This window comes from Polypterus senegalus, chromosome 1 (assembly GCF_016835505.1).
Source record: "Polypterus senegalus isolate Bchr_013 chromosome 1, ASM1683550v1, whole genome shotgun sequence".
Classification (NCBI taxonomy): domain Eukaryota; kingdom Metazoa; phylum Chordata; class Cladistia; order Polypteriformes; family Polypteridae; genus Polypterus; species Polypterus senegalus.
In genome coordinates, this window is record NC_053154.1 from 6,794,449 (window position 1) to 6,809,398 (window position 14,950).

General features: G+C 40.0%; 1 protein-coding gene across 2 annotated transcripts in view; it reads left to right on the top strand.

Annotated features, from left to right (window-relative positions):
• The window catches only part of LOC120523103 (intraflagellar transport associated protein), a 112,922-nt gene that overhangs the window by 39,239 nt on the left and 58,733 nt on the right, over positions 1–14,950 (top strand). For both annotated transcript variants that reach the window (XM_039744083.1, XM_039744091.1), the window contains exon 5: positions 1,450–1,521. In XM_039744083.1, coding sequence (XP_039600017.1) covers positions 1,450–1,521 — 72 coding nt within the window. The remainder of the gene's footprint in view (positions 1–1,449; positions 1,522–14,950) is intronic.

The window sequence follows — 14,950 nt, forward strand, 5'->3', positions numbered from 1 at the left end:
TGAACGTGGAAAAGTTCTTACGCAACATTTCTGTGCGTACGCACCGTTTATACATGAGGCCCCAGGCTACAAAAATGACATAACAGCACCGGATAAAGTCCTCAGGAGAGCAGCTAGGCTTAGAGTTAACAATTTAAGCAAAAGGAGATTAAAGGGAGACCTGACTGAAATGTTTAAAATTACGAAGGGAATTAGTTCTGTGGATCGAGACGGTGACTTTAAACTGAGTTTGATGAAGATACAGTTGGAAACTTGTTAAGTGTAAATTTCGCACAAACATTAGGACGTTTTTCTTTACACAAAGAACGATAGACACTTGGAATAAGCTACCAAGTAGTGTGGCAGACAGTAGGACTTTATGGACTTTCAAAACTTGACTTGATGTTTTTTGGAAGAAATAAGTGAATAGGACTGGTGAGCTTTGTTGGGCTGAATGGCCTATTCTCGTCTAAAGTGTTCTAATGTTCATCATAGTAGGAATTACAGATGGAGTATGAATGGGGTGATGAGGGACCAGCGCTTGGCTGCATTATGCTGTGGTGGGAGTGTGGGAACACCAAAACATGGTACTGTGTTTAAATTATGTAATCACTCTGTGGCACAAGTTATTACTGGTGAGAACATAATCAGGGTTTGACCTGGTCTTTAAAGTAGTTGTTGGGTGCCAGACCTGCAGGAACACCCAGTGCTATTACATGCATCTCTAGTTTGAAGACCTCAAGGTTTTCTTAGCTCACTCCTGATTCCAAACATTGGTCCTTGGAGCTTCTCCAGGAGTTCATGCTTATTTTTAAAATATCCTTCTGGTCATCCTTCAGTTGACCTTGATATCGGGTTTGGTGTAGAGGAAAGAGCTTGCCTAACAGGATGAAACATGCAAGTCCAGAAGTTCAAGAAGTATCAGAGAGGTGAGAAAGGTTTGGGTGCTTTAGGCACTCCACACAGTAGACAGCAGGAGTAATAGGTTTATTTTTTCCTTTTTTTGTGGTCTCTCTGTATATAAGCCCTCTATCATATTTTTATTTAGTTAATAAAATACTCCTTAATATCCTGTTTTGGGTTTGTTTTGTAATTCCCTTCAAAGGTCCTGTTCCCAAAATTGTCATAGATCGATGAATGTGAATCTGTGGTTATCTGCAGAAGCTAACAGCCAGTGATTCAATAGCAATATCAAATAGTATTGTTGATAGTGGGCAGTCCTGTCTGGTTTCAATTTGTAAAGTTAAATATTATGAATGTATATTATGTATACAAGCTTCTAGGCTATAATTTAAGGTAACATTCTTAAACATGCCTAATATAACTCATGCCAACAGGAGTCAAAGTCTATAAAAGCAGCACTGGGTTCAAATGTGCCTGTTATGAATTGGGGATTTAACCAACACACATATATTTATGTATTTAAGTATACGGTATATGTATTCATTTACATCTCTTGTCTTTTTTAAGTTTTTACTTGATTCTGGAGTCCATACTGGATGTCTTTCAAATGGAGATTTGATCATGGCTGAAAATGTTAAGGTGAGTTTATTTTTAATTCATTAAGGAGAGTTAAGCTAACCATATCTTTGTTAAAACACAGATAATTTGGCATTTGAGTTTTATACATAATTGTTTGTTACAGTAAAACACACACTGCAACCTTGTGAAACCTGAAATTATCATTGCATGATACCTTTTTACTTTTTCATATACGAAGTATAGGGAGAGTATTGTAATCGTCCAAAGTTTCGATGTCAAGATTTAGATAAATCTTGATGTTTTAGACCTTCCTGACTTTCTTGTATACAAAGTATAGGGAAAGTATTGGAATCGTCCAAAAATTCAATGTCGAGATTTTGATAAATCTTGACATTTTAGAAGTATAGGGAAAGTATTGCAATTGTGCAAAAATTAGATGTGGACATTTAGATAAATCTCGATGTTTTAGACCTCCCTGACTTTCTCGTATACAAAGTATGGGGAAAGTATTGAATTGTCCAAAAATTCCATTTCGAGATTTTGATGAATCTTGGCATTTTAGAACTCCCTGAGTCTGAAAATACAATTTTTGGAATTATGTCTTTGTGTGTGTGTGCGTGTGTGTGTGTGTGTGTGTGTGTGTAAACACAATAACTTGAGTACACTTTCACTTTGGTCAGCCAAATTTTGCATACAAGTATTGGGTACAAAACGTAGATTTCTATCAACTTTTGGGCTATTGCTGTTAACTGGAAGTGGTACTTTACCTTTTATTCATGCAGCTGCAGAATCCGATTTATTCAACTTTACTTTTATAACTAGCGACTGGGAGCCCGATTGAATTGGGCTACAAATTCTACGTTTGTGAAATCCATACTTTCTCTGCAAAGAATTATTTGTTTTATTAAGTCCTTGAAATGATTTTGTTATCATGGCACTGATTTCTGCTTAAAGTAAACCTTTTTGATCAATGTAATGAAGAGCTTCCTGTTTAAACGGGGCTGCGAGACGTGAACTCAGCTCTTCGGCGCACCTCATTTGATTTTTTCTGGCAAACAAATTTTCAAAACAAACCGTATTTTATGACTCTAATCAGAGTCAGAGTAATAATTATGTTGGCGTGATCATTTTAGATTTGAGATCGGCTAAAATTTAAACAATGACCGTTGTTAATACCCAGCCATCATTACTCAGTTTGCCAATAGATGTCAGAAGGACGGATGCCAAAACCGAACTGCCCAAAGATAGATTTTGACGTACCAAGCAAAGGGCGATACATTCTAAATTACTTACGGTTCTGGAGCTGTCGAAGGGTTTAAATTAGTCGACGATGTTAGTCCTGCAAAGTACGCGCCACCAAACCAACGTTCCAAAAACCAATTGAACTTACTGTCATCTGTTCGGACCAACACCGGCTTACTATACTCGGCTGTCCAGTGGCATCACTGAAGCATTCAAACATTCTTAGCCAATCATGCAATTCTGAGTCCACGTTTGCCACATTATGATCTAACTACAGAGACAGAGTCCCATTGCATGGTTCTAACTTGTATTGAGTCGAGGTATTGACGCGAACATACATACGGATAGTATCAAATTATATATAAGGATAATTATTCAATATATTATTAATTTGATTTTTTCTTGATGGTTCTTTAATGTACATAATATAAAAATATCATCATTATCTTGTGGCTTACTCCCATCCATCCCCATATTTGAGTATACGAGAAAGTCGAGGGGAGACCACTCCCTATTCTGTTTAGTTACCTGTACTGTTACTACTGAATACAACTGGCATTAAATTGTGCCATTTGTTGTTGGCTTTATGTTAAGTCTGGAACAACTGGTTATGTTTTGTGGAGTTATCTACTTAACATTCTCAAGTCTGTGTTGTTGGTCAAAGGTAAGACAGCAATCAAGTTGAAATGTTGGGGTGCCAACCGAGCCACCTTGTTTACTGAAATTAACAAGCGCTCAGTGGCGTGGTTAAAAAGCAAAAGAAAAAAAAAAAATGAAATGTATAGTCATTGGCTGTAATGTAAAGGCTCTGGAGAGTGGTCAGGCTTCAGTGTAGCACAGGTGGCTCATCTCCCGAATAATCGCCTTGCTTTTATAGCTTGTAGCTTGTAATGCAGAGTGGTGGCTCTGAGGCTAGTGCTCTGCACTGGTAATCGGTTCAATCCTGTAAAACTCCAAAAGTGACTGTACTTCGTTGGGCCATTGAGTGAGGCCCTTAACCTGCAATTGCGCTGTCCTGGGTATGACATTAATCTGCATCCAGCCCTGCATGTAGGCCCTCCAACCTGCAAGGAAAAACCTGGGGGTTGGTGGCAGAATTGACATTCCAGCCACCATAAAAAACCTCACACTGTTTCATTCCACCTGAACTAGTGTGGTGCTGAGTTGTCACTCGGGTTTTAATCTGGGATCCTGAGTTGATTTGTCATGTGGTGGGTGCGGTAATGCGCTGTATTAGTGTCTGCTCGTGGGCCCTTAGTGGGTGTCTTCATAGAGCTGTGGGTGACAAAAGAGACAGAAGAGTCAGCGATTGCACCCTTTTGTTTCCTGGGTTGGTAATGCTTACCCCTGACAAGCTCAGAAAGTGACCCTCTGAGGCGTATGCGTGACATTTGTTCAATCCAATTTAATAAAAATAACATTTATTTATATAACATATTTTCATATACAGGGAGTGCAGAATTATTAGGCAAGTTGTATTTTTGAGGATTAATTTTAATATGGAACAAACACAGTGCTATCAGTCAATCCAAAATGTTAATAAACCTGAAACCTGAATGTTTCACAACGGAAATGTGAGTGTGAACATCATCAGGGGAATACATATGTGCGACAATTATTAGGCAACTATTAGTGTGCAGATTTATTATGCAACTAAAGGAAAAATGAAAATTTTCCCATCTCACTTGTTTATTTTCATCTGTTATAGTGAGAATAATAAACAAACACTTCAAAATTTACAAATAAACATCTCTGACATTTAAAAAAAATCAATCAATCAATCAATGACCAATATAGCCACCCTTCTTTCCAATAACAGTCATAAGCCTTTCCATTCATGGAGTCTGTCAGTTTCTTGATCTGTTGACGATCAGCTTTTTGTGGAGCAGTGACTACAGCCTCCCAGACACTCTTCAGAGAGGTGTATTGTTTTTCTCCCCCGTAAATCTAGCGTTTAAGAAGTGCCCACAAGTTCTCGATAGGGTTTAGGTCAGATGAGGAAGGGGCCATGTCATTATTCCTTCATCTTTAAGGCCTTTACTGGCTGGCAACGCAGTGGAGAACTTCGATGCAAGTGATGGAGCATTGGCCTGCATAAAAATCATGGTCTTTTTCTTGTATCACTGTTTGAAGAAAGTGTCTTCGAAAAACTGGCAGTAGGTTTGGGAGTTGATTTTGAGTTCATCTTCAATGCAAAAGGTCCAACTAGCTCATCTTTAAAAATACCAGCTCATACCAGTACCCCACCTCCACGTTGGAGTGGAGCTCTGCGCCCATTACTGATCCACAGGTCCATCCATCTGGTCCATCAAGAGTCACTCTCATCTCATCGGTCCATAAAACCTTTGAAAAAAATCTGTCTTCAGATATTTCTTGGCCCAGTTTTGATGTTTCAACTTATGTTTCTTGTTCAGTGGTGGTTGGGTTTCAGCCCTCCTTACCTTGGCCATGTCTTTGAGCACTGAACACCTTGTACTTCTGGGCACTCCAGGTAGGTTGCAGCTCTGGAATATGAAAGTACTGGAGGATAATGGGTTCCTGGTAGCTTCACGTTTGATTCTTCTCAAATCTTTGGCAGCTAATTTGCATCTTTTGTTCTCAACACGTTTCTTGCGACCCTGTTGACTATTTGCAACAAAATGTTTGATGGTTCTGTGATCACACACCAATATCTTAGCAATTCCAAAAGTGCTGCATCCCTCTGAAAGACTTTTACAATTTTTGACTTTTCAGAGTCAGTTAAATCTCTTTTTTGGCCCATTTTGCCTGAGGAAAACTAGCTGCCTAATAATTCTGCACACCTTGATATAGGGTGTTGATCTCCTTAGGCCACACCCTCCCTCATTACACAAATACACATCACCTGACGTGCTTAAATCCAATAAGCATTCAAGTTAATACAGCTTGGAGTTGGAATATACGCATTAAAAATGATGATATGGTCAAAATACTCACTTGCCTAATAATTGTGCACACAGTGTATGAAAGTTGCTCAAAGTGCTTTACACTGTTCATAGCTAAAGTAGTTGCTAAAGAAAGTAAATCCAATTCAACAGTTATACAGGGTGGTCCAGATCTAATTATGCAGATCCAGATCGTCTGATTTATGCAGGGACGATTCCAGTTCGGCGTGAAGACGATTGTTCATTTGCAAGTCCAACAAAAGGAACACGTCATTGGCTTAATAAGAAATACTGTGGTTGTATGGCCAGGAAGGACAGGAAACAAAATGTGCAAGTTGGTTGGATGTTAGAGAAAATTAACCTTTGGGACTTTAAAGCCAGATAACTGCCCAGACCCCCCTAGGTATTCTACAGTCCATGACTATGTCACATTAACAGGATACTCTCACCTTGATGTGACTGACTGCAGCATACTTAAGCTAGGAGGCAGTAAAGCCAGATTAAAGAGGTATGTTTTTAGTAGTTGTAGTAGTTAGTGTTTGTAGTTTGATGTGTTTTTACTAGTTTAGCAATTCATTTGGGTTCAACTGTTCTGGCCCCCTGTATCTCTAATGGTAAAGTATCCCAGGATTTTTGTGCATAAAAACAGAAAGCTGCCTTACCAAATCAAGTCAAGTCTAAGTCAATTATTTATACACCAGTTTTTTAATGCTTTACGCTTAGAATACTAGAGCAAACCGGTGCTAGAAAATGTAAAATTATAATTAGGAATTACAAGGACAAGAATGCAGACTTACTAGAGTGATATGGGCACAGTGGTGTGCTGGGGAGTCAGCATAATGAAGAAGGATGCCTCACGCCTAAACAAACTGGTGAGGAAGGCAGGCTCTATTGTAGGCACGGAGCTGGACAGTTTGACATCTGTGGCAGAGCGACGGGCGCTGAGCAGACTCCTGTCAATCATGGAGAATCCACTGCATCCACTGAACAGGATCATCTCCAGACAGAGGAGCAGCTTCAGAGACAGACTTCTGTCACCGTCCTGCTCCACTGACATCTGCTTAATGTGGGATTTGAAGTTTACCTCTGAATCTGAAATGAATCCTGAAATCTTTATTTCTGGTGTTATTTGTAAACTAGGTTGCCAAGTAAAGTCCTCATTTGTTTTGCTTGCTGCTAGTAATTCAAATTTCAGTTGTGGCCGTGTCTCAAGAATGACAGATAAACAAATGAAAAACAAGCAAAAAGAAAATTCTTTGGCATATGTCCCGAATGCAAGAATTCAACAACAATTTTTGTAAATAAGATTATCTTTATCAGGTCATCGGTCATAACTGCCTGTTCAGGATCTATCTCTTTCCGTAGTGTGTTCTGCTATCTTCGACAGTGTTGAGCATGTATCATTGTCTCTGTTATCTGTTTTTGTGAAATGCCTCTATACTCATAATTGCCCCTGGACGGTGTCCCCTCTCAATTACTTAACTCTTTTAAGGCGGATGTCGACTTTTGTCGACAGGAGGGGTTCAGGGCACACTCCTGAAACATGCAGTGGTGCGGTCACTTAATTAAGAGCATACTTTTTTGTTACACCTTTTGTGAAAGTGTTTCTTGGATATTTGGGCTTCAGTCTTCACACATCCTACAGTACACTTCACATCAAAATTATGTCATTACTATAACGTGTGAAGACTTTTTCTGTATTAGTCGTGTGTTCAGCATTTCCTCTGTCATTCTGTATTTACACAAATCATTGTAGACAGAGAACATGAAATGTATGTATTTCAAATACACGATATTTCATCTTCTTATATAATACGCTGTCTTATATGGCTGTCCGTAAACTGTTTGACCTATTGACCTGAAATTTGGCACACATATACTACGTGACTGCTCTTGGGGTGATGATTTTTATTACTCTTTTTATTTTAATTTTATTTTATTGTAGAATCAACTCTCTGCAGTTTGCATCAGGACGGCCATGCGGCACATGCGTATGGGCGCCGTTCTCACCCCTACCACCTTCACCGTCACTTCCCCTACCTCTAAATATCTTAAATCATTCTTGAGGCAGATTGAAGACTTAAATGCCAGCTTAACTGAAAAATTAAGTAAAATGTACTTGCAACACAAAAACTGACTTAATCAGTTTTAACGTGAAAAAATACGAACAGAAGAATAGAAGAAGCTGGCTGTTAGGGTGGAAAAAAGAATAGCTGTTCACGAAGCAGCAAGTGCATCAACCTCTGTGCAAACGAATGCTAAACGTACAGAGAAAGAGGATGAAAATTTGGAATGCTCAAGTGTATTTGCTGCACGTTATCGTTATAGCAGTGCGCCGTTACTGGATACTTATATAATTCATTACAAAACATTGCCAGATAAACTATTCAGTGAAGAAAAGCGTAAGCTTCAGGAATTCCGATGTTTAAGGGATGACTGGATAGTATTGAAGGTGCAGGAGAAATCAAAAAACATCATCCTTACAGTGCTGCCAGATAGATAAATGTATTATTCCAATTTTTGTCCAATTGCCAAACTGTATTGGGTCAAGGTGGTCTACCACAAGAGGACTCATATAGTCCAGGACCAGCCTCTCAAAGGTATTCATGATGTGTGACATAAGTGTGTCTATAGTCAAGGCGTCTGCCTTCTTTGGAACATGTTTTCCATAGCAAGCAGTGGCAGTTTCTGATGCCTTTACGGACAGTCTGAACAGGTGACAGAGGACACCACAAAGCTGGTCAACACAGTCCTTAAGAACTCCTGCACTGATTCCATCTGGTCCAATAGCTATTTTTGGCCTGTAGCTTCCTCAGTTGTCTCCTTCCTTGGTCTTCAGTTATGAGCAGTCCACACAGAATGTCAGAGGTGGACTTGTCACTAGCCATTCCATTTGACATGGTAGGAAGTTGTTGATGTAGTAGGAATGTTGTGGGGAGACTCGTTATGGGACAAAGGTGGGAGAGAAAATCTATTAAAAGAGTGGTTCAGGGTGTTAGCTTTTGTCCATATCCCCTTCTAGCACCTTAGCAGCGGATTGCTTGAGTGCTGTATTAATGTCCAGTCCATTCCAGAAATCCTTTGTGTTGTATTGAATGTGTTTGTTTTCTATCTTAGCTTTGTAAGCATCCTTTCTTCCACTCAGATTTTGACAATCCCACTTCCTAGAAGTATTGTCCTAGAGCACCTTTATTCATCTGCTCATCCCACCACAATGTGCTATCTGTCTTCTCTCATGCTTGTCTTTATTCTGATCTATTATAACAGACATGATGGAATACGGAAAATATCTCTTTAGAGACGTGAAATATATATTCATCAATGCACCGATTATGTACCCTGTGAAACATGTATGGTACTGTGCCTTTCATTGGTTTTGCATTCATTTATGCTTTGTGTTGCTGTTGGATCAAATGGTTTCTGGTGTATCTACTTATCTATCATCCATACATTTTAAGACAAATAACACTTAAGCACTGATGAAAGCCTAGAGGGGCTAGTTTGAAAAGATGACTTGGAGACAATGGAGTGAAAGGCTGCTCACATGTGTAGCTTGATACTACAATAATGAAATTTCATGTTAAAGTAGATACCACCAATAAATAGAAGAAGTCCATGAGGCTTGGGGCAATGGCTGAGCCTGTGCTCTGAGCTCCAAAGGTCATGTAAAAAGACAATTTCCCCTCAGGGTTTAATAAAGTATATCCAATCAAAAATGACCATGAATGATGATGTTTTTTATTGTATTATCAAAAAGAACAAATATAAACAGGCCGATTGCCAATAAATTTGTTAATGAAAATAGCCTGATGGTGTCTTTCTCCCACATAAAAATGAATTAGACGGCACTATTGAATGGGAATGCAATGCTCCTTATAGGAGAGAAACAAAGGGAGCCTGTTTGTGTTGTCCACTCCTAATAGCACTGGCACACATTAGAAGAGCTGCGCCAATCAACGTAATACTAGGCACATTATGAGCAGGTCACCATTCAAGTTCCTTCTATCAGGAATTTTGTGATCTCTGTACTCCATGAAAATGCAAGATTAAAAAATGTGTCTTGGCCATCACTACAACTGTCAACCGCCATATTGAACTTTCCAACGTCACTAATTCTCCAACTTTATGTGTAGGTAGAAGGCTGAAATTTGGCAGGCTCATTCCTTACAACTTACTTACAAAAGTTAAGCAGGTTTCATTTAGTAATTCTACGTATATTGGTCATAACGGTCGACAACGTCCGCCATATTGAACTTTCTTATCTATGGCCCTGTCTTCATGAAATTTGGTAGGCGGCTTCCCTGCACTAACTGAAACTAATGTATGTACTTATTTCGGTGGTATGACACCACTGTCGGCCGCCATATTGAACTTTCCAACATCACTAATTCTCCAACTTTCCGTGTTGGTAGAAGGCTGAAATTTGGCAGGCTCATTCCTTACAACGTACTTACAAAAGTTCAGCAGGTTTCATTTTGAAATTCTATGAGTAACAGTCATAACGGTCATAATGGTCGACAAAGTTCGCCATGTTGAACTTTCTTATTTATGGCCCCATCTTCATGAGATTTGGTAGGCAGCTTCCCTGCGCTAACCGAAACTGATGTAAGTACTTATTTCAGTGGTATGACGCCACTGTCGGCCACCATATTGAACTTTCCAACGTCACTAATTCTCCAACTACTTACGTACATATATACGTCCATAGCCTGCAGCTCGGTCACCGTGTGAGGTGGCGTTGGGTCCCCCATCCCAACGCCTCCCACATTGCTGGCTGCCTGCCTATATAAGGTCTTCCGTTGCTCTGGTCTCTACATTCCCTTCCTTGCTTTGCCACAGGATTCATGTCTCCCTGCTGATAAATGTCCGCCCTCTAACTCTTAAGACCATGGGATACGCTCGACAGAGCCCCGCCCGCCAACTCTAAACATCCTACCGTGTCATGGGATACGCATGATAGAACCTTGCCCGCCAACTTAAACTTTCCTCCCACGTCCACCCTCAAAACCAGTCCCGCCCATACGCTGCCAACACTGCATTTCTCGCCAAGCATCTGCAGTACGCTTAAATCGCTCAGTCCAATCCAACAGCAGCTGTACGAAAGCTTTTTGAGGAAAACCCTAGGCAGAATTTACGACGCTACAGTGCCCCGACATGTCACACCAATGTTGCAGCTATTTTCGTCGGAGAAGATGGCGAACCACCTGCCAAAAGGGACATTTGCATCTGTCCCATAGGCAACTCCTGTAGATAGATTTCTACGCTCAATATGAATTGCAATCCTATGGCTTACCCACTTTTATTTCCTTACGGAGATATTGGCTGGCACAAAGATTTACAACATTTTAAAGATAAAAGAACCGGTCACTCGGACATTAACCAATACTTTAGTACTGTGTTGCGTAAGATCAGGACGGAGTCTAGAAATATTTCAAAGATGGAATTAAGCAGTCAGAGAAATGTTACTTATACGGGAGGAATTATTTAATAATAATAATAATAATAATTATTAAATAATTGCCATTATTAGTGCATAAATGGGTATAAATAATTGCATGTAAATGATTCGCCAAAATCTGTTGTATGTAAACGATACTGTTTAAACCGTTATTGTTTTTTCATCAGAAAACCTGGTTTCCACGTCTACCTGTATTAATTTAAATGGCACTTTTACCACTCGCAATATGACGGACGCGCTGACTTATCGTGCCGACTGGGCAACACAGTGAATGCGGCGTCTATCTATATACAGTATGTCTATGTTTTCCGTAGCCCTCTACGGGAAGGTATTCTTTGACCATTGGCATTGGTTTAGCTCCTTGCTATTTTTATTATACTGCCACGGTGGTTTCCTAAGCCTTTGTTATACTGAATACCTTTCTCACCATTTTCCGTTCCTATTCTTACGCTTCCTAAGCTACGGCGGGCTTCGGCTAATATCAAATAAACACTTTCACAAAAGGTACAAATATAACAGAACAAGTGCACTTCTATTCAAGTATATAATTGCAGAAAAAGAACCCGTGTTAAGGTGCGACATTGACACGCATTTACCACGACCGCTTTGGTGGCGCAGCGGTATCAACTGTTGACTGGTAATCAAAACTTCACAGGTTCGACCCCGGATGAGTCCGTTTTGAGAAGTGAGCTGCTCTTATTCTTACTATTTTAGAATAAAAGCATACATTTGATTTCAGTCTGTAACAGCCGGTGTAAATGTATGATACTCGTAAAGGTTACCTTTTTTTTTTCCTTTATTCAGTTTTATTCTCTCAGTTGCATTCACGATCCTACTAATCCCCCTCCCCCCCATCTGACACTGCTGTTTTCACATAAAGACGCGCTATAGCTCTGCAGTCTTCTTGTGACTTTACACTGTATGAAGTAAGTAAATAAACCAAGGTAAATAAGTAAATAAAATTCAATCTGGCTCTTATATACAAAGTACAGCGACGTCAGCTTCTACCTACAGCTATAGACTCTTCAGTACGCAAGCGACTCTCCACACTAGTGTTTAGATCTACACAGTGTATGTGCCCTAAAAAAAAGTTTAACTGCATTCTCGTAACATTGCTTGCGTACTAAAGTGTCAGCAGGCACTTTTTGCGGAATTACACGCATTTTTTGAGCATGGCTGTGTCGATCAACCACGGGAAGCTCTGCAGTCTACTTGTGAGTTTACGCTGTAGGAAGTAAGTAAATAAATTAAGGTAAATAACATTCGATCTAGCTTTTATTTAAGTAACATAGTGAAAAGTCAGGCAAAATGACACCTTTTATTGGCTTACTAAAAGATTACAATATGCAAGCTTTCAAGGCAAATCAGGCCCCTTCTTCAGGCAAGATGTAAGTAACATATAAATGTTAATGTTTTGTGCACATGCACCGTTGAGACCTTAATACTAGAGTGGAGAGTCTATAGCTGAAGGTGGAAGCTGCCGTTGCTGTGCTTTATATATAACAGCCAGATCGAATGTTATTTACTTATTTATCTTAGTTTATTTACTTACTTCCTACAGCATAAAGTCACAAGTAGGCTGCAGAGCTATAGCGTGTCTTTATGTGAAAACAGCAGTGTCAAATGGAAAGGATCGTGAACGCGACTGAGCAAAAAAAAATGAATAATTAAAAAAAAAACAAAGCTAACATTTGTTCTGCCAGCCAAGACGGGCACATGCCACTCTTCTTTTCAGGCTGCTCCTCTGCTCCATGAAAGCAACACATATTAAGTTCAAATCCTAGATTCTTGCCTAAAAAGTAGTCAGTGGGTCAGCACCAATGTCTATGGAGATGCTCATCATGTCCTTTGCTCCTCTCTTCCACTCAGGTCATTTTATGAACATTAGACATTGCTGCTTGGTATTAAATCTTAAACCCGATTCCCTTCATGCATAACTTCTAAGTGGTAGAATGAGCTGCCCACCTCCCTCCGAACTGCTGACTCCCTCATTAATAAACAGAAGACTCTCTTGCTCTGTGAATGTCTGTCTGTCCAGTTGATAGTGGCTGTAATTGGTTCAAAGATGAATTAGTCTTGAGTTCTGTTTGGTTTTAAGCTCTTCATTTGTGATGATCAACAACCTTGTCCTACGGCACTTGTTTCGAAACAGTTTCTCGCAAAATTATTTTCCTTGATTATGTTGATCTCTTTTGTAAGTTGATTTTGGATATCTGGTAAGTGAATTAATGTAACTTCTGGACATGCACTTCAGAACAGGTCATCCATTCTGAGCTTCAGGTGATCCACCAGAAGCTAAGCTACTGGCACTGCCAGTACATGGATGGGAGACCAACCAGGAAATTCTTGGATTGCTGCTAGAAGAGGTGTTGGCGAGGCCAGCAGGGGGGTGCTTAACCCTGCGGTCTGAATGTGGATTCTAAGGCCCCAGTGCAGTGATGGGGACACTGTGCCATCCTTCAGATGAGACGTAAATTTGAGGTCTTAACTCTCTGTGGGCATCCTTCATGATTATCAGGGTGTATTCCGATATTGAGGCTAAATTGCCCTCCATGACCTAGGCATTCTAGCTCCCTAATCATCCCCTATCACTAATTGGCTATCTCTCTCACCACTTCAGCAAGTAATAGCTAATGTGTGCTGAGCGTACGGGTCCAAAAATGACTGCCGCCACATCATTCGGGTTGATGTTGCACATTAGTGGTGGTTGAAGTGGCTTCACACACACTAACTAAAAAGCACTATATAAATGTAAAGAATTAACTATTAATAATAATGATAATTCGCTTTGCTCAACCCCCCTCCTTCCCCGGACGCGTCTCTGCCGCTCACATTGTGAAGATGGGGGGTTAACGCACGCTAAGGAGATGCAGTCGCTACTCCGAAACCCCCTTTTAAACGGTGATACAATGGGAAACAAATCCATTTTTTGTTTACCTACTCTTTGCTCGATCAGCTGTTGGCTTGCTGCTGCATGATCTGAGTGTCGCACAGCGCTTCGAACATTTAAAAGCGTGTACAGCAGCTGTCCTTTTGTCTCAGTGCCTTGACTCGCGGGACGTTAAAGTGTCTCCGAGAACATCACGTCTCGTCTCCTTCCCAGGTTTTTTTTTATAATAGGGAGATAATATCATTTGTGAATGGAACTTTCCTTTAAACAAGTGGGTGATGAATGAGGTGACATTACCCTGTAAAGGACTGACTTCTGTTTGCAGACATATCACTGTAGGTGAACAGTGGGAGCCCCGATATACCATATATACTCGTGGATAAGTCGGAACTTGATTTTACCGTATAATTTCCAGTATTTTATAATGTCGGTTGTATAAGTCGAATGCGGAAAACTCCCGCTATTGGTCCAAGAGATTATGATATGCTAACGCCAACCTGAGAGAGTAACCATGGACCACAATGCCTTTTTTTCTATGTATCATGCCTATGTGACCACACGGTAATACCCGACCTATTCCGAAACAACGTTTGCACTGTTTTGTGTATCTCACACCCTCACACACCTTTATCGTAAGAGCATCCCTTATCTACGATGATTCTTCAATCAGAAGAAAATATGAAGCTGGTTTTAAATTAAAAGTCATTAAAGTGGTGAAAGAAATTGGTAACCGCGCTGCTGCAACAACATTCGATGCGTCTAAGAAACTGGTGCAAGATTGGAGGATGCAAAAAGATGTAAAAAAAAAATTTAAGTGTCGCATTTTTGAACGGGCGTATAAGTCGGGGTCTGATTTTATGATTGATTTTTCAGGTTTCAAGACCCGACTTATACACGAGTATATACGGTAATTGCATTGTGCTCACACTAAGTTCTGAAATATTAGATACCTTGCAGAGGAATGTAGTTCACTTTAATTAATTATAATTAGGTTTG